Source organism: Protopterus annectens, chromosome 5.part0 (assembly GCF_019279795.1).
Source record: "Protopterus annectens isolate FY-2018-M chromosome 5.part0, PAN1.0, whole genome shotgun sequence".
Taxonomy (NCBI): Eukaryota; Metazoa; Chordata; order Ceratodontiformes; family Protopteridae; genus Protopterus; species Protopterus annectens.
The window spans coordinates 321911240-321938278 of NC_056735.1; the positions used below are offsets into that span (position 1 = coordinate 321911240).

The 27039-nt window shown below is 37.3% G+C and overlaps 1 protein-coding gene across 2 annotated transcripts in view; it reads right to left on the minus strand.

Moving 5' to 3' along the window:
* The window catches only part of PCYT1B (phosphate cytidylyltransferase 1B, choline), a 1205847-nt gene that overhangs the window by 603415 nt on the left and 575393 nt on the right, over positions 1-27039 (minus strand). For both annotated transcript variants that reach the window (XM_044072303.1, XM_044072302.1), the window contains exon 3: positions 3079-3195. In XM_044072303.1, the coding sequence (XP_043928238.1) occupies positions 3079-3195 (117 nt within the window). The remainder of the gene's footprint in view (positions 1-3078; positions 3196-27039) is intronic.

Below are 27039 nucleotides of genomic sequence, written 5' to 3' on the forward strand. Positions count from 1 at the left end.
GAGCTGTCATCAATGGCTTGGGACTTCAAAGCCCATACCCCCAGTCCTGGCCATTTTCATGTCATACATGCCTCTGGTTACACTGTGATGCCAGCCAGTATCAGTCACTCACTCTCACCCACTCATATCCAGATCTTGCAGTGTTCAACATGACATTCAAATCCGGGCAATCTGGGTTATAATCAGAGCTTCAGCTTTATATGCCACAGAGCCAGCATCCTAAATCAGCAAACTAACTGACATCCCTTTTCAATGTAACTAGTTTTGTTACATCATAACAATAAAGATTTGAAGATTCCATTAACAATTTATTTGTGAAATCCTCCTCTTGTTCCTGTACCCAGTGTTGCTCTGTCTCTTTCTCAAGCAGTCTACTTAATGGCTTAAAACATAAAAGATATTTGGAATAAATTTAAATAAGCAATAAAACATGTCAAGAGAACACCGATGTATGACTGATGGTCTTTCCATTTTATATTGCCACTCTTACTTTCTCTTGATCAGGTTGCAAATTTTAATGCTCTAAGTTATGTTCAATGTATTTGAACTAATTACACACATCTGAGTTTTTTATGTTTAATATGACAGTATTGTCTCTCAACTTTTCCATAAACGTTTTTGATTTCTCATCATACTCCAGTTTGGTTTCATCCCAAGGTAGTATATCATTAATAAAATTTATTAACACATGTCAGACCTTCTGTAATCTGGTGCAATAATTCTCTGGAATACCTTTGATAATTTTACACTGTTTCTGTTTTTTTTTTCCAAGTTTATCAGGTGGTTTAATGGCAGTAATGTAGCTAGGGTGGTATGAAGGGTGAACTGCTCAGGGTGCAAAGTATTGGGGGGGGGCATGCTCATCCATGATCTGATTCATCATCTTGATTCCTAATCTCTCTTTAAAAGCTGGTATTACATTTGTGATGAAACATGAGCTCTGTAGCTCTCCATGTGTAGTCTAAACTGTAGTAACTGCTTGCTACAGTTTACAAGTAGGAGATTTTTCTTTCTTTTTTCATTTTAAAATTTTCATTTTAAAATAAAAACCTGAGCACTGTAGAGCTCCATGTGTAGTCTAAGCTGTCTATAGCAACTGCTTGCTACATTGCTACAAACACTTAACTACAGTGTAAAAGTAAAAAAAAAACTTTTGATTTTAAACTGAAACCTGAGTGCTGTAAAAAAAAACCCAGATGATGGATTAATTGGTTGCTTATATGGTTGTCCAAATGAGCCCATACCAACTTTCAGGAGAGACATGTTGTGAAAAACTTTATCTCTACAGACAAATTGCACTATAAATGAACAGTGATTAAAGCTACAAAGTTGTGTGTTTTTATGTTTGCATTTACTGTTTCATAGATAGTTGTTTGTTCCTGAATAAGAAAGAGCGATATACTAACGATTTTATGTCATTAGAATTGCTTGCATTTTTATATAAAAGATATATTTTATAATATTCATCAAAACATTTTTAATAATAGTAATTGCATGTTGTGATCATGAATAAAAGGATGGTAAGTGAAAGTGCCAGGCATATTTAATTAGCTCATTTATCTGTCAGTATTGGCAGAAATGAACAGACAATCACAAATTGATATACAATTCACAAAACTGTTTCTAATCATGTGATACCTGTAAGAATCTACAGCAATGCACAAAATCTCATTTATACTTAATTGTAACAATAGTCATAAAGTTTGCCCCAGACACAGACTAGATCCCACCAGTTCAGATCACCCCACCCATTCATTTACTATGTACAGCTCCACCTTGTTTTGAAGTTACTAGTCAATCCTGGAACAAACCTTAGACTTTAATTTCTTATTCTGGAATTCTTTATACAAGGCTGTAATCTTAGTTACATTTAATATGATGTTTAAGGTGCTACGTGTTCCCCCTCCTACCCACATTGACCCTTTCAGAATTGGAATCATGAATCCAATTTACCAAAACTACTTCCATCAAACTTCAGAGCAAGGCTTTTCTTGTGGCGTAGCAAGCCACCCTGCACCCCCATATGAAGGGATACCTTCCACAACCCCTGAACTTATATAGATAGATGGATACATACATACATACATAGAAAAATAACTACTCTGTGGTCCATGACCATGGAGAAAGGAGAAAACATCACTGTTGCTTAAAGTTGCTTCAGCAAATTTGATCTGGAGTTTCGACATTCACTGGAAATGCTGTCACTCTAATGACAAGTTCCATCAGTGTCTACCTTTCAATTGTTTGTCACTGCTGTTCTTTTAGCAGTGTAAGACAAAACAATAGCATGCAGTGCCCCCTGTTTACTAAGAGATCTTACTCCTCCAATTACTAGATGAGTTTCCCAGTTCATGGTACTAAGCTTGATGGACTCATTCTTTGCATTGCTGTTTGACTCCATCCATCAGGACAGAATCCTAGAAACATGTCAGTTTACTGGTGCAGAGAAACAGCTCCCATCTGTAAAGATGGTGACTTAGGTCATTTGATAAAAAGGATATCTGGAGGGGGAGGACTAAGTGGCTGGAGGCCAGTGCTTCTGTTGAGGTCTATCTCAGGGAAAAAGTGTGGGTTTCTGTGAAAGAAGCAACACCTGGTAGAAAGCAAAGACTAGCCTCGCGTAAAAAAATTAGAGTTCTGAAAGGATGTGCTTTGAAGTGATGTTAGTTATTTAACACGTGGTAGTACAAAATAAAAAAAGTGAGACACTGCAGTCATTGCATGTGAGTGTATTCAGCCAGATTAGGAGGGTTAAGTCATAAAGAAGAACATTCTGGAACTTCATACTATGTGATGAACACATATATCTTTCATCCTGTCATATAAGATAATTAGGGAAGTGAAAGGAAGAGAGTGCACTGATGTCAGTAAGTGTCAAAAGCTTAAAAACATATTCCCTGGAAATATGTGCAACTGGGGTCCTCCATTCAGACTATGACAATATGAAACAATCTGTTTAGACTATTGTTTAACATTTTAATCAGGTCCACAGTAAAATGTTAATGTTTTCTGTTTCATAAACAGAATATGCACCTTTAACTAATAAATCACTTCTATAGAAAAGTACTTAGAACTTACCTCCAACTAATAAATAGCTATTAGGGAAAAGTGCTTTGGCTTGCATGAGTGCTCTGGCATGGCCAGAGTGGAACAGATCAAATATTCCATCTGCATAGACTCGTACTGGTCTGTCGGCTGCAAGAAAAGAAACAAACACCGCATCATTAGCAGACTATGGCATTGCATTTACTAAGCCAACACACAGCTGATATGCTCCTTCTGCAAAACTGATGTAGAGCATTTATATTTGCAAGCAGTCATACAATTAGATGATGAGCTCTGCGTGTTTTCAGTTCTGATATAACATTACTTGTCCAGTAAGGTTTCCTAGTATAACAAAGCCAATATCATAGTGATAGTTTATATTGATCGTGGTAAGCTGTTCTTTTTTTTTTTTTTTTTTTTACTGTAGGAAATTAAAACCTGCCATAAATCTCAAAATCCTGATTTCAAGTATACTCAACATCTACACTTACAACATCAAGAAAACAGGAATTCCTATCTCCAAGTACTGCCACAAAAATATGACACAGCAGTGCTTCTATTAGTAAATGCATGCATATAAATGCAAGGTTTGTCTTGAGTACAAGGTGGCCATATTTAGTCACATTTATTTAAGCATATTTATGATAGGATTGATCATTTCTGCCCTCAATTAAAATGGTAATACAGATTTAATAACTTTAATTCATCAGCTTTCATTATCAACTATTAATGAATATTAATCCATTTTCAAAAATAAACCTTTGCTAATAGTTAACAATAACTGTGATTAATCGAAGAGCTAAAATGCATTTATAATGTGTTTTTCAATACTCAGCGCACAAAACATAATTCAAATAAACATAAACATACAATTCAAAAATGCACAACATGAGCATACATAAAATTAAAATTGCCAACAGTTTTAGAATTCAGCAATAGCACAGAGTGATGTAAATCCAGTGAAGGCCAGTTCTTCGAAAAGCAAGTCAATTGAAAAGAAGTTGATAGCTTGCTTTCCAAAGGGGCCTGTTTTCCTGTGAGATGCACCACCCATTTTTAATATAACCTACTCAGTGATGACTTTATCTTGTAGCAAAGACACAACCCAAACTTCAGTGATCTTCTTCAGTGAATATGCATTTTGATGTAGCACTATTATTCAAGTATTTGACCAAAGCACAATTTCTAGGACATTGCAATAATTCATTACCTGCGGATGTAACTATGTATGAGAGATAATTACAATTATGCATGCCCCAAAGTGTGATAATGTACATATAAAATGAACTTGGTGCTTTAAAATTTATACATTTTGCAAATATTTTTGGAGAAGTATTAATATTTAATTTATGAGGGGTTTTATACATAACAAGTCATTTACCTATTTACATTTCTTACTTGGAAACTGACTGCTATTTTTTCTTGTTTTGATATATTAGTTTTCCTTTTTATGCAATCTGTTATAATTTACAATATTGCAACAATGACTGTTTGGCATTACAAGTAATAAGATCTCTTTCTATTTAATTAGCAACAAAGTAGAACTGTATCCTTTTTTGTAAATACCATGTCCAATGATTTTTTTAAGTGTCTGTGTATAAAAAGGATTGCTTGACTCACCTAGCCAACTAATTTCCCCTACAAATAAAAATGTATTGAAGTAGTTAATTAGTGGAATATTCTCCTACCTTTGAACAGCACTGCTGCATGTTCTATGCTATATACTGCTGAATCCATCCTTTGTTGCATCCGCCACCACATGCATCCTTGATTTTTTCCTACTGCTGCTTATCTGCCATATGCATTGTTGATTTCAGCTGCTGCTGTCACATGCATTGTAGAATTCCTACTTTTGCTGTTGTACAACTGCGTTATGCATTGCTAACCTCCCCCATTGCTACACGTCTGCTACATACATTGTTTAGTTCCACTCACTGCTACTTCTGTTTTTCACATTGCTGAATTCCTCTCATGGCTATAAATGCGCCCCATACATTGTTGAATTACTTGTTGTTTTTTTTTGTTCCCCTCTACCTCTTCAAGGAAACTATTCTTTGTATGTTTGATTTTTTGCTTGGAAAAAAGTCTTATCATAGTCTATGTGTCAAAATGAAGTCAAAATTATCAGTTTGTTGATGAAGAGAACTAAGATGCTGGCAAGCTACTCTAAGACTGGTGTGATGTGGATATCCCACCACTGCCAACCAATATGTGATGTGGATATCCCACCACTGCCAACCAATATGTGACAACCCCTACCTCTCAACTGTACAGATTTTCGCAGAATGTCCAGATTTTTGTCTCATAATTTTTGGTGTGTTCCTCCTAAAATCTGTACCTTTCTGGCAAATAGCTGAGGATTAGTTATTAAATAATGACAAACATTTGAGTTTAAGACTCCACATCCTTCAGGAAATTCATGCTAATGCAAAACTTATTATTCTGTCAACTTTCTAAGTTTGTAAGAGCAATATTTAAAATCTGTCCCTATTTGTCCCCCCATCATTTTAGGCTTTGTCCAGATTCTTTGTTCTAAGTGGTTGAGAGGTGTATGGGCTAGTAATCAAGGAGTCTCAATCTTCACCACTGGCACAAGTGAGGGACGCTCACTGGGAGGATAACAGGTACACACAGTTTCTCCAGATGCAGCTCTCTGCATCAAGCACAATCAAGCACCATTTCCCTTAAGAGCACACAAGGAACACAGCAAGTCCAGGACTGGTTCCTCTCTCTTTCTCCAGTTCCCCAATAAGACTCCCCAATGGCACAGCTATAGAGTTGAGTCCTTTGCCAGGGTTCCAAGCCAAGTCCTCCAATACTCTGTCTGTCCAATCAGTGCTTTGTGTCCCTGCCCAAGTAGCTGACACACACACTCTTTGAGATTTGGTTCACACACACACACACACACACACACACACACACACACACACACACACACACACACACACACACACACACACGTGGGAAAGGCTGGCACAGGTTTATTAGCTATACGCTCTTTTGCCCAGATTATAAGGTAGTTATCACTGCCACCAGAACCCCTCACCAGCTACTTGAAGACCCTTACAAGGGTACCCAATATACTGAGTGAAATTAATATTAATACAAATGGTAGTCTGAAAAAGAACAAGGCTATTAGGAGTGGCCCACACAGTGTCACCAAACAAATATGCAAGTACTCTCAAAACTTAAATATCTCTACAAAGATCAGTCACAATGAAAGGTTTAAATATATTTAATAATAAATAATAAAAGAACAAAAAAATACTAAGTATATATTCACAGTGACATCAGAGTTTAAATCACCAGAAATATTTAAAATAACATTGAAGGACAAGCTCAGACAAATAAAGAAAAACAATAAACTAAGCTTCACTATATTTCTGACTGAATCTAAGAGAATTATACAATTCCCTAATAACTTACTTAATAGAACAAGGAAGATGATGTGGTAAATAGTCCTTCTTGTTTCCAGGCCCAAGACAGAATACAGAATGTTCTGCCTCACTAAGAGACTTTTCCAAAATAATATCTAAAATATTACTTCTGAGACAGCTTACAGAATGGCATCACTTCTAGTCATCTGACTTCTAGTTCCCATACAAAACTCCATTGCTGGAAGCTGGCAGGACTTAGTAGCTACCTGTAAAAATACACACACAAGGTCTTTGCTCAGATCTGTTGAGCTTCTGGAGGTCATAAAACAATTAAACACTTCCACTCTTCCTGAGTGGCAATTAGTTCACCCCAAAGACAATACAGAAAGTTTCCTAGTACAGACTTTGTGTCTCTGGCTGCATTAAAATTTGTGAGATAGCATATTTATGGCCTAGCTTATAAAGTGATTTAATTTCAGATATATTTTAAAGTTTGCTGGACTGAGGTTAACTTCCTGATTTCCAGTTTCCTCTTTTAAAACATATACATTTAAACAGTTACAATAGTGCATGTACATTTTTGTTCTCTCCAGTAGAGCACAGTGTGGATACATTTCAAACCCAAGCACTTTACAAATACCTTTTCAACACAAACATCTGTATAAATCAGTTTGCTATGCACATGACATACAGTTCTAATACATTTGTAACATAAAATCCTGTATAAATCAGTTTGATATTCACAAATGACATATAATTATTTATAAAATTCCAGCTAGTTGTGCTGGCAGTACCTCCTTTCATCACAACTGGTATGAAATTTCACCTCATAGTTCCACCATGACAATTCAAATAATATTCAGCCTGGAAACCAGGTATGTGTACTATATGTTGGAGAGATCAAGTGCTACAAAGAAATGAGCCAAGGGCTTTTGTACAAAATAAAAGTGGATCTTGCTTAGAAAGTTTGCAAACATTTGCACTGAACCTCCACAGATATGATGTAGTGTCCACAGATATGATGTAGTGACACACCATGGTCTGGAATATAAGGCTGAATCATGTAAAGAGCAGCTGTATCCACGAGCCTACTAGTAAGCTAACTACCTCTAAGAAGTAATGCCTGAATCAGAACAGGCTTATGCTGGAGTAAAAGATGATCTGTGAGGGCAAAGACCTTGTGTACTGGTTTAACAACAGGCTTCATGCAGTGAAAGGATAGAAAGAGCACATGGTACTTACACAGGAATAAAGGTCAAGAGCAAATGTAAACAAGGTATTTATTCCAGATGTCTTGGGACTCTATTAAAAGACAACCCTGTTTTTTACATGGCTGACAATGCAGTTTAGTTGGTCCAGCAATAAGTTGTAAATTGGTTATTTTTCACATTGCTTTTATTCGCAGTACGTATGAATGCTTATTGTGTGATTCTGAACTAATAAATTGACCTACTTATAGGTCCAAGGTCACCTCCGATAGGAAGCATTTGTGCCTCATTAACAAATGAATAACAAATTAACACATATGTGTGTGTGTGTGTGTGTGTGTGTGTGTGTGTGTGTGTGTGTGTGTGTGTGTGTATGCATATTGATGCTTGTGTGTAAAGACAAGCATTGAGTTGGAGGGGGAGAGAGAGGAAGGGGGAGATTTATACAGATATTTAAGTTTAGTTCTATTGATTATCTAATCCTACTGGAATGATAATAATATTCCTTTGCCTAGGAGCCGTAGGAACTGTAACATGATACAAAATACAAGGTGACAGTTCAAATACATTGCAATATAACAGCATTATATGCAGCTCGTCATGCAGAATTTCAAATTAATCCATAACTTTATATATATATATATATATATATATCTGCAATATTTTTACAAATAAAGCACAAGACAACCATCAATTAAAGTGACAAAACATATCTCAACCCATCCCCTCACTCCAAATATTTTTACCAACATTTAATAGAGTAATATGCATGAACTGACATAAGTTAACTACTATGCACAGAAATATATACTGTCTTTTTTAATGGAATTGTCATGTTTTAATGGAGCTTTATTTAAATCCTCAGTCTTCATCTGGAAAAATGTATCATAAATGAAAAACAACAAGACTGGACAACCAGTGGTATAATATATAAACTCAAAACCAAAACCACCAAGGCAAAAGGCACTGCTGGAAGAAAACATAGTTTTCAGTGTTAAAAACTGATTTAATCCACTTCCATCCAAAATGACTTTTTCAGAAAACAAACAATTACACCAAAAACCTTTAGTTTAAATAACCACATCAAACAATCACATAATTTGAATTAACATTAACACCATACTTACTCAATTAAAATATTTAAGGAAACAACAAGAAACAACAACATCACTGAAAAAACAGTAAAGCAATTTATGTATTAAAAGAAATTATTATTGCTTATAGACTATTAAAAATGACATTTGTTTAAATATATATTTAAAATATATATTTAAAAAAAGTTTCATTTTTATCCTCAAGTCTAGACTGTCCGATGGCTATGGGTAGGGGTGACAAATTGCTGGACCTGACTTTGCATCCAGTCCAGTGCCTGAAAGTCAGGGCAACATGTTAAAGGCATTAATTTCACTTTAAATGGAATACAAAAAATGTTATAGGCTTTGATACAAAAAAAAAGAGGAATGAGTGAATTAAGAAGAGACAACAGAAGTGATTCCACAAGTTCAGGTGATGAGATACAAACAGTTATTGAATATAATGGAACTAAACCTCGTTCTCCAGTGGTTTAAGTTACCAACAATTTTAAAGATACCATCGCTTTGTTACACCACAACTATGATCCATTTGTAAACTTCAATAATGATGAAATTGGGAGAATTAAACTACCTGAGTTTAGGGTGCACTTAAGTGAACTAGAAAATGTTCTCAAAAAATATCAGGCACTGGTGGCTGAAAATAAGTATTTTGAACATTGTATTGAACTGAGAATTGTCCCAAAAGGTCTTTGTTTATTTAAATGCCCCAATGGTGTTCTACCTGATGATTCCTTTTATAACAAATTTGTGGAGTTTTTCAATCGGACTGGTTTGCAGTTATATAGGAAGCTTATCTAAAATAATACTGATATTATCACTCAAATCAAAGAAAAGATTCATAAATTGGTTGCATCCGTAAATAAGATGCCAAGACAATCATTTCATCTATGGGGAGAATTTGAAGAGGTTGTTTCTGTTGTAGAGAAATTCAAAAGAACTGTTGTCACTAGGAAATATAAAAAAACTGCAAATGGATAAGCTGACAAACTACAATGGAACAGTTTATTCTAATTCTCAAAATGCATTTTTATTGCAAAAGTCTGATACCGTAATCAAAGGAAATGCAGCTCCTTTAAATTTAGGGGAAAATCAAAACTGTCCATCCAGTAGAACAGAAGTTTTAAATACAGAAACCAGGGACAACATCAATACATTCACAGCACTGGAGTTGAATGAAGAAAGAAAAATGCCAGGGCCATCCATCCACAATACTGAATGAATTGGCTGAATCATCATTTTATCCTAATGACCATTAATCTTCTGATAAGAATTCACAAAACTTTACAAGAGGGAGAAGGAGGAGCTAGTCTGTGAATTGGAAGGTGAAACGTGGAACAACAAAGAGTTTTTGAATAATAATTTAACAGTGAGTTTGGACATGAAAGTTTTTAATCTGTCTAGCTTTGATTTAAAGCCTGTGCATTTTCATCTATGAAAACTAGGTTTGAATTTTGTACCAAGCCAAAGGGGCTCATATAACCAAAACAGCTTTAAAGCTTTTTACACATAACTTAAATCTAAAATACCTATTACATGATGTCCATGAACTGAGACATTATGTAAACCTTCCACTTTTAAATCCTGCTTTAAACAACACACAGTATTTGAAGAGGTTTGTGAGAAAGATATCAGTGACTTTTTTTTTCCTAGTAAGAGTAGTAACAGGTATTTCAGTTTGTCTAAAGAAGAAAAAGTAGCTTTACAAGAAATGAAAAATCAGACGCAATTAAGATTTTTGAGGGCTGACAAGGAGGTGGTCTAGTGGTAATGGATTACAGCAAGTATAAAACCATCATGAATAAGATGTTAAATAATACCAATGAGTATCAATAGGTAACTTTAGAAGATATACACAACAGTTATAAGAAGATTAATTCAGCTTTATATGAACTATTGATGAATAGTGACATTAGTTATGCCCTATATGAATATTATACCATAGACCACCCATTGTATCATTTGGAATTCCAAAAATTCAATAAGACCACTACTTTGTCCTATTGTGTCTGCCCTAAATAATGTTAAGAAAGGAATAGCATTATTTCTGAACACTATTTTTAATCTGTTGATATAGAAATTACCATCTTACATAGGCTTTTCTTGGGATCTTTTGGAAAAATTAAGACAGTTCAATATGGAGTACAATTACTGTCACATTAACATCAAAAATTTAACTGTTGATATGTGCTCTTTATTCACTTGTATTCCACAAGCAAAGATATTGAAAGTGTACAGTTGTTTTTAACTAAGAATTACACTCTTTCGAATGATGACATTTCACTTTATTGCTTATTATTGGAAATAGTATTAGAAAACAATTTCTTTCGATTTGATAAAAGATATTTCAAACAGGTAAAAGGAGCGACAATGGTGTCGTCAGTTGCCTCATCCTTGGTGAACCTTGTAGTTGGGTGGTGGGGAAATAATTTATTATTGACCAGTACATTTTCTAACAAAATTATATGGTATAAATGATTTGTAGACAACCTCTTTTTTGTCATGGATGTTACAAATGAAGAATGTAATGCCTTTATAGAAGAATTAAATGCCATCTCTGACTATTTTAAGTTTACCTTAGAAGTTGGGTTATGTGTTACGTGTGCACTTCTTGGATGTGATGTTAGACTGTGATGTAAAGAATAGGAAAATTGATGGTAGAATATACAGGAAAGAGATATTTTCCAACAGCTATTTACATTTTAGAAGTAGCCTCCCTAAGTTTATAAGGAAAAAGATTCCATGGGGCAATTCATCCAAGCTTCCATGATGACCACCTCCAATACAGCATTTGAAAGTGAAATAGTGAACATTACATTCATGTTTGAAGAGAGAGGCTACAGTAGGGAATTTGTATGTAGAGTAGCTGCTGAAGTGAGCAGTAGAAGAGGGGATTTGTTTAAATCAATATTACAGGGATATAGGGACATTTGTATTAAAAACAAATGAACACAGTAAATAATGAAAGGTTATAGTTGAACAAAGGTCCAGCATTTTTATTGGACACGTCTGTGGATGAACAATCAGTTATAGATGTTAATAGCAGGAATTGGTGAGTTTTAGAAGGAAATTCTGAAGTGCTTAAAGCAATCGGTAAAGAACCTATATTTGTTTACAAAAGAACCACTTGTTTTAAAAACCTGCTAGAGAATGATAAAACTGATATAAGCCTGCCTTATACTGTAAAAATTAAGGGAATGTATAGCTATGGAACTTGTAAAATCTACAGGTACATTTATTTAAGTCCATTTGTTTATATAGAACATCTAAACAATACTGTTCATATCGTTGGAATATCTACATCCAGATCAACTGGAGTTGTTTATACAGGTTTGAGTTCTGGATGCTAGGCTTATTATATAGTTATGACCACATATAGCCTAGAAAAAAAGATTAAAGGACCCTTATATTCTATTAAGGTAAAGGACATCAATAATGCTTTATATAAACACACTCTTTCTTGTAAGAAATATAAAAATTCCTATTTTCAGTTATACAACATGTACCATTTGATATGAGAGGTGGAAATTATAAGAACAAATTGGAAAGTTTGAAAACAAATGGCAGTTAGGTTAAGTGCGGACAAACATCCCGGAATTAAATGAGATTAAAAGTTAAATGAGGCTAAAAGTCCAATAATGTTACGTGCCATTTATGAGACAAGACAATATATGTTTAAATGTTTTAAACAAATATATGTTTTAAATATATGTCTAAACAAATGGTCATGTTTAGTAGTTTATATGCAACAATATATTTTTTTAATTCATAAATCGCTTTACTGTTTTTTCAATGATGCTGCTGTTTCTTGTTGTTTCCTGAAGTATTTTAATTGAGTAAGTATGGTGTTAATGTTAATTAAAATTGTTATGTGATTGTTTGATTTGACTATTTAAAATAAAGGTTTTTGGTATAATTGTTTCTTTTCTGAAGAACTCAGTTTTGGATGAAAGCTTATTAAATCAGTTTTTAATGCTAAAACTGGTATTTTTTCCAGCTGTGCCTTTTGCCTTGGTGGTTTTGGTTTTAAAAATGTATCAAAGTCAAATGTACTATATCCCCTAAACATTTTTATCACTAATATCAGTTTATTCAATCATTTTTCCAACATATAAAGATGCGATGATGAGAGAAGACTACATTCTACTGAGTTGTGTAAAGTCTTACCATAACAATAGATGTCCTTCTCTACTATGTTGCAGTATGCTTTACATATGTGTTGTATTCTGTCCAATGACCCGACGTCCAGCCTGTATACAAAAGCTTAAAGCCACTGCCTGTACGTGTGATGTTGCATGAAAGCACAGATAACATCAACCATAAAAGGGACGTCTGCACATACAATCTTCAGAATAAGTAAACCCCATTAGGAAAGTAAATCCGAAGGAAATCAAAAGGGAGCCTAAAGGACAGTCGTCCTAGGAAAGAACAAGTTGTATGGGAAAGAAAGCATGGGATAGAATACTGCAACATAGAAGAGAAGGACATCTATGGTTGTGGTAAGACTTTATACAACTATTCTATGTCCTATTCACTGTTGCAGTATTGTCTACATATGGGAGAGTAAAGCTCAAAGGGAACTCGAGGGGGAGGATGGAATAGAGAAGACTAAGAAGAAGCATTTTCCACAAATCCATGCAGAATTGCCATAGCAAATCCTGCCCTGGATCTGGAAATAGTCTCCAACTTGTAATGCTTTGTAAATGTATGAACAGATGACCAGGTGACAGCTTCCAAAATGGAGGGAGCATCCACGCCTTTGAAGAAAGCCCCTGAGGAGGCAACTGATCTTGTGGAATGGGCCTTAACTAAAGATGATAAGGATTTCCCATGAAAACCATAACAGAAGACAATAGCCTTAGAGATCCATGAAGAGATCATTTGTTTGGAAACAGGTAAACCCAGAGCTCTGGGATGAAAGGACACAAAAAGTTGATCAGACATCCTAACAGGCCATGTTTTGTCAAGATAAAATCTGAGTTATCTATGAATATCCAAGGAGTGCAGAATCCTCTCACTAGGGGATTAAGGTGAAAGAAAGAAAGTAGGTGACTGGATGGACTGATTAAGAGGCAACTCATTTACCACTTTCGGCATAAAGGATGGATTAGTTCTCAAAGATACTCTGTCCTTGTGAAAAACCAAAAAGTGGGGTGAAGCCATCAATGCTTGAATTTCAGAGACCCTCCTAGCAGAGGTTAAGGATACTAGGAGTACTGTCTTCCATGAACAAAACTTCAGAGAAGCAGAGGCTGCTGGCTGAAACAGATCCTGAGTAAGCTTCTCTAACACATAGCTAAGATCCCAAGGAGGAAGAACTGCTTTCCTAGGAGGCCTCATGTGTAGGAAAAGCTTAACCTCTATCCTGGAAGCTAAGGGGGGATTCAATAGCAAGCTAGCAGACAAGGCGGAACAGTGGACTTTGAGGAATAAGAAAGACCAATGTTAAGTAACTCACACAGATAAGAAAGCACTAAAGGAATACCTGCAAAGAAAGAATCTTCATTTCTTTTTTGGCACCAGATAGAAAATCTTTTCCACTTGGAAATGTAAGACTTTCTAGTATTGGGTTTCCTGGCCTCCTGCAAAACCATAAACATGTCCTTAGAAAACAGCTGCCTGAAAGGGATCAAAAGTTGATCACCCACAAGGTCATTTGCAGAGTTGACAGATGTGGGTAGATGAAGGACCCCTTGTCCTGAGTGAGTAGGTCCACCCAGTGAGGTAACTTGTAGTGTTGGCTCTTGGCTAATTGCAGAAGAAGAGGGAACCAGTGCTGTCTTGGCCAAAGGGAGTCACTAGGAAGATTTTTGTTTTTTCCTGTAGAATTTTCAAACAAACTTTCTGAATTAGAGGTAAAGGGGGGGTGCATAAAGAAGCATCTCCCTCCATGAAAAGTATAGAGCACCCAGCTTCCAAGCCTGAGGGTGAGGGACGCTGACAGAAAAAAGAGGAACTTCTCTGTTCAATGGGAAGGCAAAGAGGTCCAATTCTGGAGTACCCCACCAGTGAACTAGGTCCAGGAACGCATCCCTGTGAGGCATCCATTCATGGGATTGGGTCATGGATCTGCTTAATGCATCTGCTACTAAATTCTGAGCAGAGGGGAGGTACACAGCATGCAGAGTCACTTTGTATTGAACACCCAATATCCATACTTTGATGGCTAGGCGACAAAGAAGGTAAGATTTTGTGCCCTCCTACTTGTTTATGTACAAAAGGACAGTAGTATTATCTGTAACACTCCTGAGGGGTCCTGGCAAGAATAGAGGGTGAAATGTTTGCAAGGTTAGAATCAGAGCCCTCATCTCTCTGATGTTGATGTGCTCCCTGTTTTGAGAGGGGGAGGTACCTGAAATGGTAGCCCGGGGTTCTGACTGAGTTGCTGCATCCACCAATGTAGCTCTGTTTTCAGGCAGGGTAAAAGAGGGATCAAGACATCTAATGGATGAGCATGCTGGGACCAAACTGTCTTTGGGAACCACTGGAACTTCCTCATGTGTAATTTTGCAAAAGTCAACATGGGAATTGTGGAGGCCATGAACCCCAGCAGTCTCAGAAACTCCCTGTCTGTGATGGAACAAAGGGGCAGAAGAGACTCCATGTATGCTATGAGAGAACTTGCTTTTTCTAAAGGGTGAAAAACCATCATCAAGTCTGTCTAGAACCTGCACCCCAGGAATATGAGATCCTGACTTGGGGTTAGACTTGATTTTTTTTTTTTAATTTATAGGGAATCCTAGTCTCTGCAGAAAAAGAATAGCAAGTTCAGGTGTTGAAGTAACAGGTCTGGAGTGCTGGCCAGAAAGAGAAGATCATCCAAATAGGAGTAAACTTGCAGCCCTCTCAGCTTCAGAAAGGCTATGGCTGGGGCTAGGCACTTTGTAAATACTACTGGTGCAGTGGAAAGACAAAAGGCAAGGCAGAAAACTGAAAGTGCAAAAAACCCACCATGAAATCCAAAAACATCCTGAACTGTGGGTGAAGAGATATGTAGATAAGCACCTTTGAGATCCAGAGAAGCTAAGAATGCTTGAGGAGGAACCAAGGGAAGAAGAGAATACAGAGATAGGATCCTGAAAGAAGGCATCACCAGTAAGGTGTTCAATAGAGAAAGGTGTAGAATATGCCTCCAAGGGCCGTCTTTTCTTGGGACAAGAAACATTCTGAAATAAAACTCCTTTCCCTGCTGGTCTGGAGGAACAGCCTGAATGGTGCCTTGGTTGGAAAGTTGAGCAAGCAGCAGAAGGAAACAGATGCAATTGACTGAGGGGAGGCTGAGGTATCCCCTGAAAGAGGGGAAGAGTCTTCCAAGTCATAAAGTATCCTTTTTGGATAAATTAAATCACCCAGGAGTCCTGAGTGATTTCCATCCAAGCTGAGAGGGAAAGAGAAAGATGAAGAGACAAAGGAGTATGACTTGAAAGAGGGAGCTGAACATCACAGAGAAGTTTGCCTGGGCAGAAAGGACATCTGAGGAGAAGGAGAAGAAGCAACAGCCTTAGACCGAGGGGGTCTTCTGGAAGACTTATATGGCCTTGTAGCAGAGGGAGTAGAAGAAGAGGAACGAGCAGGTTTCCTGACAAAGGGAGTCTTGGCACGGAAATTCCTATGGAATTTAGGGACTGGGGGGAAAAAGTAAATGTTTCAAATCCTGGAGCTCTTTACCTTTTTCTTTCAAAGATTTAAAGAGTTCTGAAGCTAATTGCCAAAGAGGGCAAAACTGTCCAAAGGGGCATCAAGCAACTTGGTCTTCATGTCATCAGGGAGTGCCTGGAGACGTAGCCAGGAATGCCTATTGAGAACAGAAGCAGAAGCTGCTGCCCTGGAAGATGCCTCTACTGCATCATAACTAAATTTGATTAATGTCTAGCTACCTGGGAGAAAGCAGCCAAAAGAGAAAGAGTCCCTGACTTAGCCTCTGAGTCAGGTAACTGGGAAAGAGCCTGGGTAAGCTTGAGAAAGCAAAGCCAAGGCGTACCTAGACATATGTGTCTGGAAGTTCATAGTTCTGATAGTCAGGGTGGAAGAAGTATAGACCTTCTTCCCCATTCTTTCCAAAATTTTACTTTCCTTCTCAGAAAGAAAAAACTTTGTAGAAGGAGATACCTGGGAAGATTTGCCAGATCTAATGGAGACCACAGCTGGATCAGCCGAAGGGCATTTAAAAAGAAACTTACAATCCTCAGGAACCTTATAGAAATGGTCAGGCCTTTTGGGGGCAGGAGCTTGGGAGTCTGGGTTCTTAGAGGAAGATGCAAAGGCATCTAGGAAAGCTGGGAATACTGGAGGGATTGCTGAAGGAGGAGAGGCCTTCAATTGACGAAGATTATTATATCTTTTTTGTGCCTCTGAAATTTGGGAAGGATCCCACTTAAAGAATTCCCTCATTTTGTTTATAGTTCACCCAAAGGAAAGCTCTTCTATGGGGGAATTCCCTCATTAGACTCTTCCTCTAGAGAAGTATATTCCAGAGGGGAAATAATCTGGGTGAAGTATGCTAAAAAGTCATCGTCCGAAGAAGTCCCCATAGAATCAGAGTCCTGAACCTGATAGTCCACAGCCTGCACAGAAGAAGACCCTGATGACAGCACAGGAGATGAGGTGAAAGTAGGCACTGAAATAGGAGAAGCCGAAGCTGGAGGCCGCAAGGCCATAAGATCCTTAATGAGACCCTGCAAGAAAGAATCCCAATCTGATGAAGGTGTAGAAGGAACATTGGTATGCCTGGTCTTTTGTTTCTTTTTCCCATGCTTCTCCTGTTGAGGGGAATGGGTAGATGTAAGCCTAAAGTCCAACACGTCCTTTGACTGAGGGGCAGGAATGGCTCCCATGTCTTCCAAAATAATAAGCCATGGTTCCCCCAAGTTGTCCGATCCAGATGTCTGCATAGCCTAGGACATGCTAAGATCTCCACTCCTGATGGCTTCCACTGCGATACCCACCAAAGAAGCAGACCCTACCTCAAACACACCACCAGGTTTTCACCAACCTCAAGGGATATGTTGGAGGGAGAAGGCACAGCTAAAGAGGTTTCCAGCCTAACTTTGCTGACCTTCCTCTTCACAGACAGCTCAGAAGTCCTACTGGAAGCCTCCATCGCATCCCTAGCCAGACGTTTGAGTCTCTGGTTTTCTAAATAAAGGATTAAAGCCAACAGACAACTATGCAACATCTTGGGCACAAAAACCTGACAGATAGAGCAAGAGAGATGGTCATGAGTAGGCCCTAAGCAGAACAAACAAATTTCATGACTATCCTTATGTGGAATTTGCCTTCCACACCTACACTTTCCCTTCCTGCGTGAAATTAACTACAACATGAGGTAGTAGCAGCAACTTAAATCCCCTAAGGGGTACTTACCTGAAGTTGAAAGATGAAACAAACAATATCCAATGGCAGACGAAATGTACAAGTCAACCTTTCCAAATGGTGGCGAAAAAGTGCTGAAGATTGTACATGTGGATGTTCCTTTTATGGCTGATGTTATCTGTGCCTTCATGTGATGTCCCACATACAGGCAGTGGCTTTAAGCTTTTGTAAACAGGCCAGGTGTCGGGTCGTTGGGTAGAATACAACCCATACGTAAAGAACACTGCAACACTGAATAGAAGGACATCATAATTTACACTTCTGTGTGTGTGTGTGTGTGTGTGTGTATATGTGTGTGTGTGTGTGTGTGTGTGTGTGTGTGTGTGTGTGTGTGTGTGTGTGTGTGTGTGTGTGTGTGTGTGTGTGTGTGAATGGGTGAATGGATGAATAAAGATGTTAGTAAGCAGAAGTGTGTAAGGAAAAAGAGAGGGGTGAAAAAACCTGTACAGAAAGTTTTAAGTCTGGGGAATGGGCTGCAGCAGGAATTGACAGAGGATAGAATTTGGAAGAGGGATTTTTAATGTATATGTTTTTAAGGGGTGAATAATATGTACAAAATTGGGAGAGGAGTTAAGAGGAAGTACATGTATGGGTCTGTGGAATGGCTGGGGAATTGGGGTGGGAGGGGTGCAAAGCAGGCAGAGATAAGTAATCACAGTAGCAGGAGACAATCAGTTTATGCAGGCAACTTTAGCACAAGTAATGGTAAAGGGACACGTGAAATCATATACATTACTAATTATGGATTAAAATGCTTTATTATTAGTTGAGGACATGCAAACTCATTCCTAGCCCAAATTAAATTGGCTAACAATGGATAAGCTATTAAGAGTCATGGAAATTTCCTTATCATAAACAGATACAGCTGCTTTTAGAAATAATTAACTGAGAAGAAGGTGAAAGCCTTGCTAACAAGTAATTTAACAAGGACTGCAAGGTCCAAATAACAATAAAGGCATCCATCAGAGTTAACTTGCAATTTACATCCCTTTTGAAAGATGAAAAGGAAAGCAGAATTGTGAAGTCTGGGGTTCAGTGGTAGATGTGCAATGCCTTGTTTATTGTAAAAGAACCCAAACTGTAGCTTGAAGTTACCTAAAAGAGAACTGTGTTAAGAAAAGAGCAGTTAAGATGCCAGTTTCTAAAGAAAAGAGTCAAAGACGCAGCTAGAAACAGTGTACAAGTCTACAACCAAAAGGAATAGGAAAACAAGAAAAAACACATCTGCAAAACAGTTACTACAAAGGAGATAGCTTTATTGTCAGACCTGACCAGTAAGGATGTTACCCTCAGGGGAGTGCAACATTCCTCCATGTTGGAGAGGACTAGGTCAAATGTTTGCACCCCTAGTGAGTGTACAAACTAATTGGTCAAAGGCACTCATGTTGACACATTTCAGGACTCTGAGCCTACAAGTCTGAGACTGTGTATGATTTCCAGACAATGGTGGGGTAGTTAAAGTCACCCATGATATGGTGTTGGGTTGAATAGAGGAAGTTCATTTAAGCAAGTGGTATATATTTCCGGGGTCATAGAGGGGGACCTTTAGCTCGCGAGGTTATTCAAAATAAAAAAAAAATATATATATATATATATATATATATATATATATATATATATATATAGATAGATAGATGTGTGTGTGTGTTTGTGTGTGTGTGTGTGTGTGTGTGTGTGTGTGTGTGTGTGTGTGTGTGTGTATGTGTGTGTGTGTGTGTGTGTGTGTGTGTGTGTGTGTGTGTGTGTGTGTGTGTGTGTGTGTATATATATATATATATATATATACATATACACATATACATACATATATACATACATATATATATATATATATATATATATATATACATATATATATATATATATATATATATATATATATATATATATATACATACACAATAATGTTACGTTCTTGATAAAATCATGCCAGACCATGTTCTTGCCACCTCATTTTTCATCTTCAAAGAAACAACTGTAGCTTGCCAAAATTGTATTTATGTAGTTAAAATAAAATAAATCATATTCACTGACTCATTTATTCTTTCACAGTATTTCTTTAAAATATATCCCTCTTGTTCATGACACAAATTTACTCCACAGTAAGTATTTCAAACTTTAAATCAATAATAGTGTCATCCAGCTAGGGTACAGTATTTCGTAATTTTCCTCCTGCGGTGACACATTATAAAACTTTAAAAGTAAAACTACATAGGCAGATATTTTCTATAGGGTTTCAAAATATATATAGTTAATAGTTTTTCCTGGCCAAGACAAAAAGCAGCCATGAGTTGTGCACACCAAATGCCAAAAAGTTAACAAACCAAAGATAATCCAGAAAGTTTGAGTCAGGTCTGGTATCCCAAGAGAAATAGAGTATAAAGGAAAAGACCAGGTAAAGTCACTTTAGCTAGCAGATCTTGGTGACTCTCTTTCTGATGTCCTCCCTGCAGGAGGAATAAAGATGTCTTGTTGAAGTTTCAAGACAGTTACTTAGTATGTAGATGGACAATTGTTCTTGTTCTAATAAATTACATTCAACAGGTCAGTTATTTAAAAGTAGTTGCAGACAACCATAGCCAGCGTTAGGCACAGGTGGAACCCGCAGCTGCAGGGAGACCCCGATTATCTCCCCACAAACGAGAGTCCTAAAGAGCAGCTGCGGGTATCTACTTCTCCTCCATTCATTCCTCAGCACCTTGTGGACATCAGCATGGCTGAGTGATGCTACCACGTGATCGCAAACTTTTTTTTCTATTTTTTTTTTAACTTGTCTGTAAGTTGCCCTCAATCAGGTCCACTTTTAGTGAAGCTGCAGCAGACAAGGAAGTAAATTGTCTTTATTTATTTATTTATTTTAACAGGGAAGCAATGAAGCAAGGTCCTGATTGGTCTTTGAAATCTGAGGTGCTTAGGGTTTTTGCCTCTAAAGTAATTTAATTCTGTCAACCAGTTGTTTATCTTTTGACAGTCCATAGAAGAACGTTCTGACACAGGCAAAATAAAAAGCAGCTGTATTTAAATGGATGAAGTGTAGCACTCATTTATTCTGATGAAGTCTTGTGGTTGTTGCCAGTTGCATGAAAACTAAGCCAGCTATTATATTTCTTTAGTATGTTCTAAGTGGGCTCTGTATTTATTTATTTGATAATGATTTTGGTGGATACATCCATGAAGTGTGATTTTTCTTTATTTTCCTATCAACCTTTTGTGCTGAACTAAGTGAAAGGCCTTGTTAACATCTTGAAGGACCATGTCTACTGATAATCCCCTTTCAAATTCATATATAATACAGTCACAGAACACAATCAGGTTTGATTAATCATAGGATCATAGGAAGGTATTAGGCTAGTGGCCCTAGGGTCCTTGCAAGCCTAGCCAAGTTCTACCCTTGTTCTAATGATCAGCACATATTGCCCCTGTCCAAGAGGGACACAGGTGGAACCCCCAGGTGAATTTATGGTTACCCATCCAATCGTCCAGATTGCATTTGAAGAGGTCCAATGAAGTGCTATGTTTGTCATGAAGTGGGAGTCCATTCCAAAGGTGTGGTAACCTCTGGGAGACAAATCTGTCCCTCCAGCAGGTTCTATTAATCTTACATACCAGGTTAAGGACTTTAGAGATAGTAACCCATGTACCATTTGACTTGCGGATATGCAGCATTTCCATTAAAGCAGGGTCACAGATTGCCTTACATGCAAGGCAAAAATCGCCTCTGAGTAGTCTGTATGAAACAGAATAAAGTGACAGTGATTTCAAACAATCCACATATGACAGATGCTGAAGACCTTGAATTTTCTTTGTGAGGAACCTTTGTGGTCTCTCAATTTGCTGAATATGCTTGGAAAGGTACATACCAAAAGGGGTGTTGTACTCAATTATTTGCCTGATGAGGGAAGAGTACAGAGAGGTTATAACTTCTTTTTTTTCTGGACGCAATGCCCTTACTTATGAGATGAGGAATATAGAATGTCCTGCTTACCAATGTGGAGACACGGTGATCAAAGGTAAGGTTACTGTCAAACTGTGTACCGAGGTCTCTCACCACTGAGTGCGTACTTAGGGTGTTGTTATTGATGTGGTAGTTAGCAGGAACATTGCACTTACTGAAAGGGATGATAATACATTTATTTGCATTGACTTTAAGGCCATGAATTTGGCACCAATCATTCGTTTGTGTAAGGCCCTCTTGTAGGATGTTGATATCGTTTGGAGATTCTATGACCACTCCCAGTTTGCAGTCATCATCAAACTTTGTCAGCCACATACCCTTCATTTTAGCCTGTACTTCAGAGAAATAGATTCCAAGCAACAGAGGTCCCAGGACTAATCCCTGTGGAACGCCACTGGTTGTAGGTCTGCTGTTGGAGGTGGATTCCCCCATTTTGACTATATGGGTTCTATCAGTGGGCCAGTTAGTGACCCATCTAATGATATAAGGGTTGATACATAGCTGGGTGAGTTTGTCAATGATGCCTGAATAGGGAATAGTGTTAAAAGCCTTGGCTAAGTCTAGGTAGGCTGAATGCACAGATTTCTCCTTGTTCACGGCCATGGTGATTGTCTCGAAGAAGTCCACCACATTTAGCATGCATGATCTCCCTTTGACATATCCAAACTAAGGAGGGTCAAGTGTTTGGGAGTTACCTATATTTTTGTTGATAAGGTCCATGATGATTCACTCCATGGCCTTGCAGATAAGGCTAGTCAGGCTAATAGGTCTGTAGTTCCTGGGGACAGTGGAAGCACCACCTTTGTGCAAGGGGATAACGGTGGCCATCTTCCATTCAGCTGGGACAAAGCCAGAGCTTAGACTATGATTGAAAAGAGTACCCAGTGATGTTTCTAATTCTTGTTTGAGCCTATGTAGGATGCAACCTGGGATGTTATCAGGTCTCATAGATACTGTGTTTTACATCTTAGAGAGGGCATTTATGACCTGCTCTTTAAAGATACAAGGTACAGGACAGTTAATAGGGATGTCCTGGGGTACTTGTGATAGGAACAGGGGTGTGAAGTTTTCACAGAACCTGTCTGCTAACAGGTTAGCTATGTCCACAGGTTCAGTATATGCGATATGATTAACAACCAGTTCAGCACAAGTCTGGGCCTTTCCTTTTAGGTTATGGATGTAACTAAAGAGCCCCCTGTGGTTGCCTTTAATTGAGGAAGCTAATTTGGATTTGTAGTTTGCTTTGGAGGACTTCACAAGAAGTCTTATTTGCTTATTTAAGCTGAGGAGGGAGTATTTCCAGTTTAGGGCTTGCTCCCCCTTACACATAGCAATTTCCTCCTCTTATTGTAAAGCCTGTTAATGGCAATTATCCACCAGGCAGGTTTGCTCTTCTTTGAGGAGCTTGTTTTGGTCCTATCAGGTATAGCCGAGTCAATGCAGTTATACAGGTGTTTGTATCAAGCATTGGTGTAGAATTTGGCATAGCTGCCAGTTCCATCTGAGGGAGGATGTGCAGTAAAGCTATTTATACTATCCATAAGAGGTTATAATCTGCTTTGGAGAAGTTGTTTTACTTTAGTTGCTGCTGGGGGGAGTGGTCAGGTGTGACAGTTACTTCGAATGAGACTGATTTCTGGTCAGATCTCACTAGGGAAAACCTCACAGTGAGAATGCTACAGTGGTCCCCCATATTGGTAAGCACCAGATCCACGATGTTGGCACCCCTTGTGGGAGTGTCAACTAGCTGGTTCAGTGCACTGGAGTTAACAAAGTTGAGGATCCTTTAGACAAGTGAGTTAGAGCACAAATAATTTACCCAGTCAATGGATGGGTACTTGAAGTCAACCAAAACCAGGGTATTCACATGTATCTTGATAGACTCAAGTAGATCCAAAAAAAAAAAAAACAGATATAACTAAAAGTTTTTTGGCTTTTCTCGATTAGGGGTCACCACAGCGAAACTCAGATACGCTAATGACTGGCAGTGGATTTTTACAGTGCCGAGTCAACCTTCAAAGAAGGCACATCCATTCACGCACGCACCTACTTGTATGTCTTTAAACATCACTCGACCATGGGACGGACATGCAGACACCGCACAGAAGGTACTCTAGCCAAGAATCGAGTGGGAGAACCTCTCGCTGTGAGTTGGCAACTCTAACTGCTGCACCACCGCCGCCTGCTTATATTACCAGGCAGTCTGCTGGAGAGCTAAAAGAACTGATGCCACTTATTTCCAGTATTAACTACCTACCTGGTTATAGGACTAACCATCAAGAAAGCACGTCCTTTTATTTACACTTTTGTAATACTGTAACAAAAGTGTATGTAAAATGAGTGATAGTGAATGAATGGGTAGAGATTTATCTAAGGCTGAATAATGAAACCGTTAAAGGTTGTAAATGTAAATTGGTAGTAACTCCTCATTCAGCAAATCACAGTGCTCAGTATACAGATAGGAATGTTCAGTGTCACTCAAATAATAAATATATTTTCTGTGTTTAGACTGTAGTTTTCATATAAGTTAAGTGCTATGTTTTCTAGATTAGCACGCAAAACTGTCTAAAATTGAAAAGCCGATAGCCAACCTCTCTATGGGAATGAAAATAATGTACTAGTGCTAGCTCAGCTTAGAGCACTATGCACATTCATGCATTTCATACTTACATACTACTGTATTGCAATGACACATTCATGCATTTCATACTTACATACTACTGTATTGCAATGACACATTCATGCATTTCATACTTACATACTACTGTATTGCAATGACACATTCATGCATTTCATACTTACATACTACTGTATTGCAATGACACATTCATGCATTTCATACTTACATACTACTGTACTGCAATGACACATTCATGCATTTCATACTTACATACTACTGTATTGCAATGACACATTCATGCATTTCATACTTACATACTACTGTATTGCAATGACACATTCATGCATTTCATACTTACATACTACTGTACTGCAATGACACATTCATGCATTTCATACTTACATAGTACTGTACTGCAATGACACATTCATGCATTTCATACTTACATACTACTGTATTGCAATGACACATTCATGCATTTCATACTTACATACTACTGTACTGCAATGACACATTCATGCATTTCATACTTACATACTACTGTACTGCAATGACACATTCATGCATTTCATACTTACATACTACTGTATTGCAATGACACATTCATGCATTTCATACTTACATACTACTGTATTGCAATAAGTGGCTCTGATGTTTTTTAGACTGCTTTCAATGAGTCAGGCTTACAAAGGGCAGCTTAATACAATACAGCCATTAGATGTAACACTCTATGGACTAATTCAGCCCAAGCACCAGTGACTAGTGCCATTTGCACAGTCAACGATGACCTGTGTTTGCAAACTATGAATGGCCAGAAGTAAACCTGCCATGCAGAGTCATGTGGCACCACTTCAGACTGCCACTTTACAGTATTTTCTGCTATTCTTATCTAAGGAGAACATAATTTAAATCTTCTGGCAGATTTGCAGAAAACTGTGTCCTGCTGCTATCTTTTTGGTACACTTCATGCATGTATAAGTCAACACTAATGTGTTTAAAATTAGAAAAGTATAAACAACAGAAGATGTAACTATTGAAGCTCTGTTCTTGTTAGTTTAACTGTGCATTTCTCAATGAGATGCCAAGTTGTTCATTTAGTTAGTTGGTGTATAAATGCTAATAGCTATATTTCCATTTTGGTAGATCAGTATGATATGACAGCTGTAGTGCCCATGCCCCTTGAACAGCTATAAATAACTGTTTTTTTATTATAATGCATATAATTTACCTTTTCATGGTTTAGTTTCTTTTTTATTAGTTATGTTGCTTCCAGTCATTAAGTCAGTATAGGTTAGGCCTAGTAGTTCTAAGAGGAAATTGCTGTTTGTATAAACCTTTAAAATTGTTACAAACAGGTTCGGGCATTATTACAGAGGGCAATAACTTTGGTAGTCTTTTTCTTGTTATTTCATGTTTAGCCTGGTTAGATTATGCCATTATGAGAAATATATCCTTTATGAAGTCTATGTGTTACTTTTGATGTCATTAGATGCCCTTTCACTTAATTTTAACTTTTTTATTTATTTATTTTACCCTCTTATTTCATCATATATTTACAAACTTATTTCAGTTTTGTATTATATATAGTTTCATATGCAGTGAACTGCATTACATAAATGTGCAGCTGTGCATGTTTATATACAGCTTAGAGTCACCAGCTAAGTGCATTTTTAGATGAGTACACAATATATTATACAGGGGAATTTACAGAATTTTTTTAAACAGTTACGGAGGAATGGCTCTTATTTTGGAAAACAGCACCAGTAGTCCTATATAACCATTTAGGGGCTATGTTTTTGCTATTTGGCTCACAAAATTTATATTTCATGTTTTTCAGCTGTAAATTCTCAGTACATATCTAAATCATATCATTATTATGAAATGAGAATCAAAAATATTTTTTCAATGAAAAATATCTGTTATTTTATGTTTTAGAAAATATACAAAATTTACATGTTTTTTTACAGGCATATACATAAGTGAAATTCCCTATTGTCTACTTTTTTTCTGAAAGCTACTATTAGACTCTGCAAAACAAAATTAAAGGAGGATTATAAAGAGGTCTTCCTTCTAAATTACATAATAGTGTTTTGAAGAAGTAGAGAGTTATTGTCCTTTGAAGTTGGGGCGGAATTTATGCCAGAATGACCTTCATAAACTGACGGGGTGCAACATTAGCAAAAACAGCTTAAACTAAATGCACAACTTTAAGTACTCTTCAGAGTAAGATCAACACAAGCTGTCAAAAAGCATACATATGTAATGTTGATGTGGATTTCATGCCTAAAAAGTATCTGTTTCTTTATGAAAATGATATTTTTATTCTTTGTGTGTTGTGGCATTAAAAACATAAAACATTGACTGTTTATTA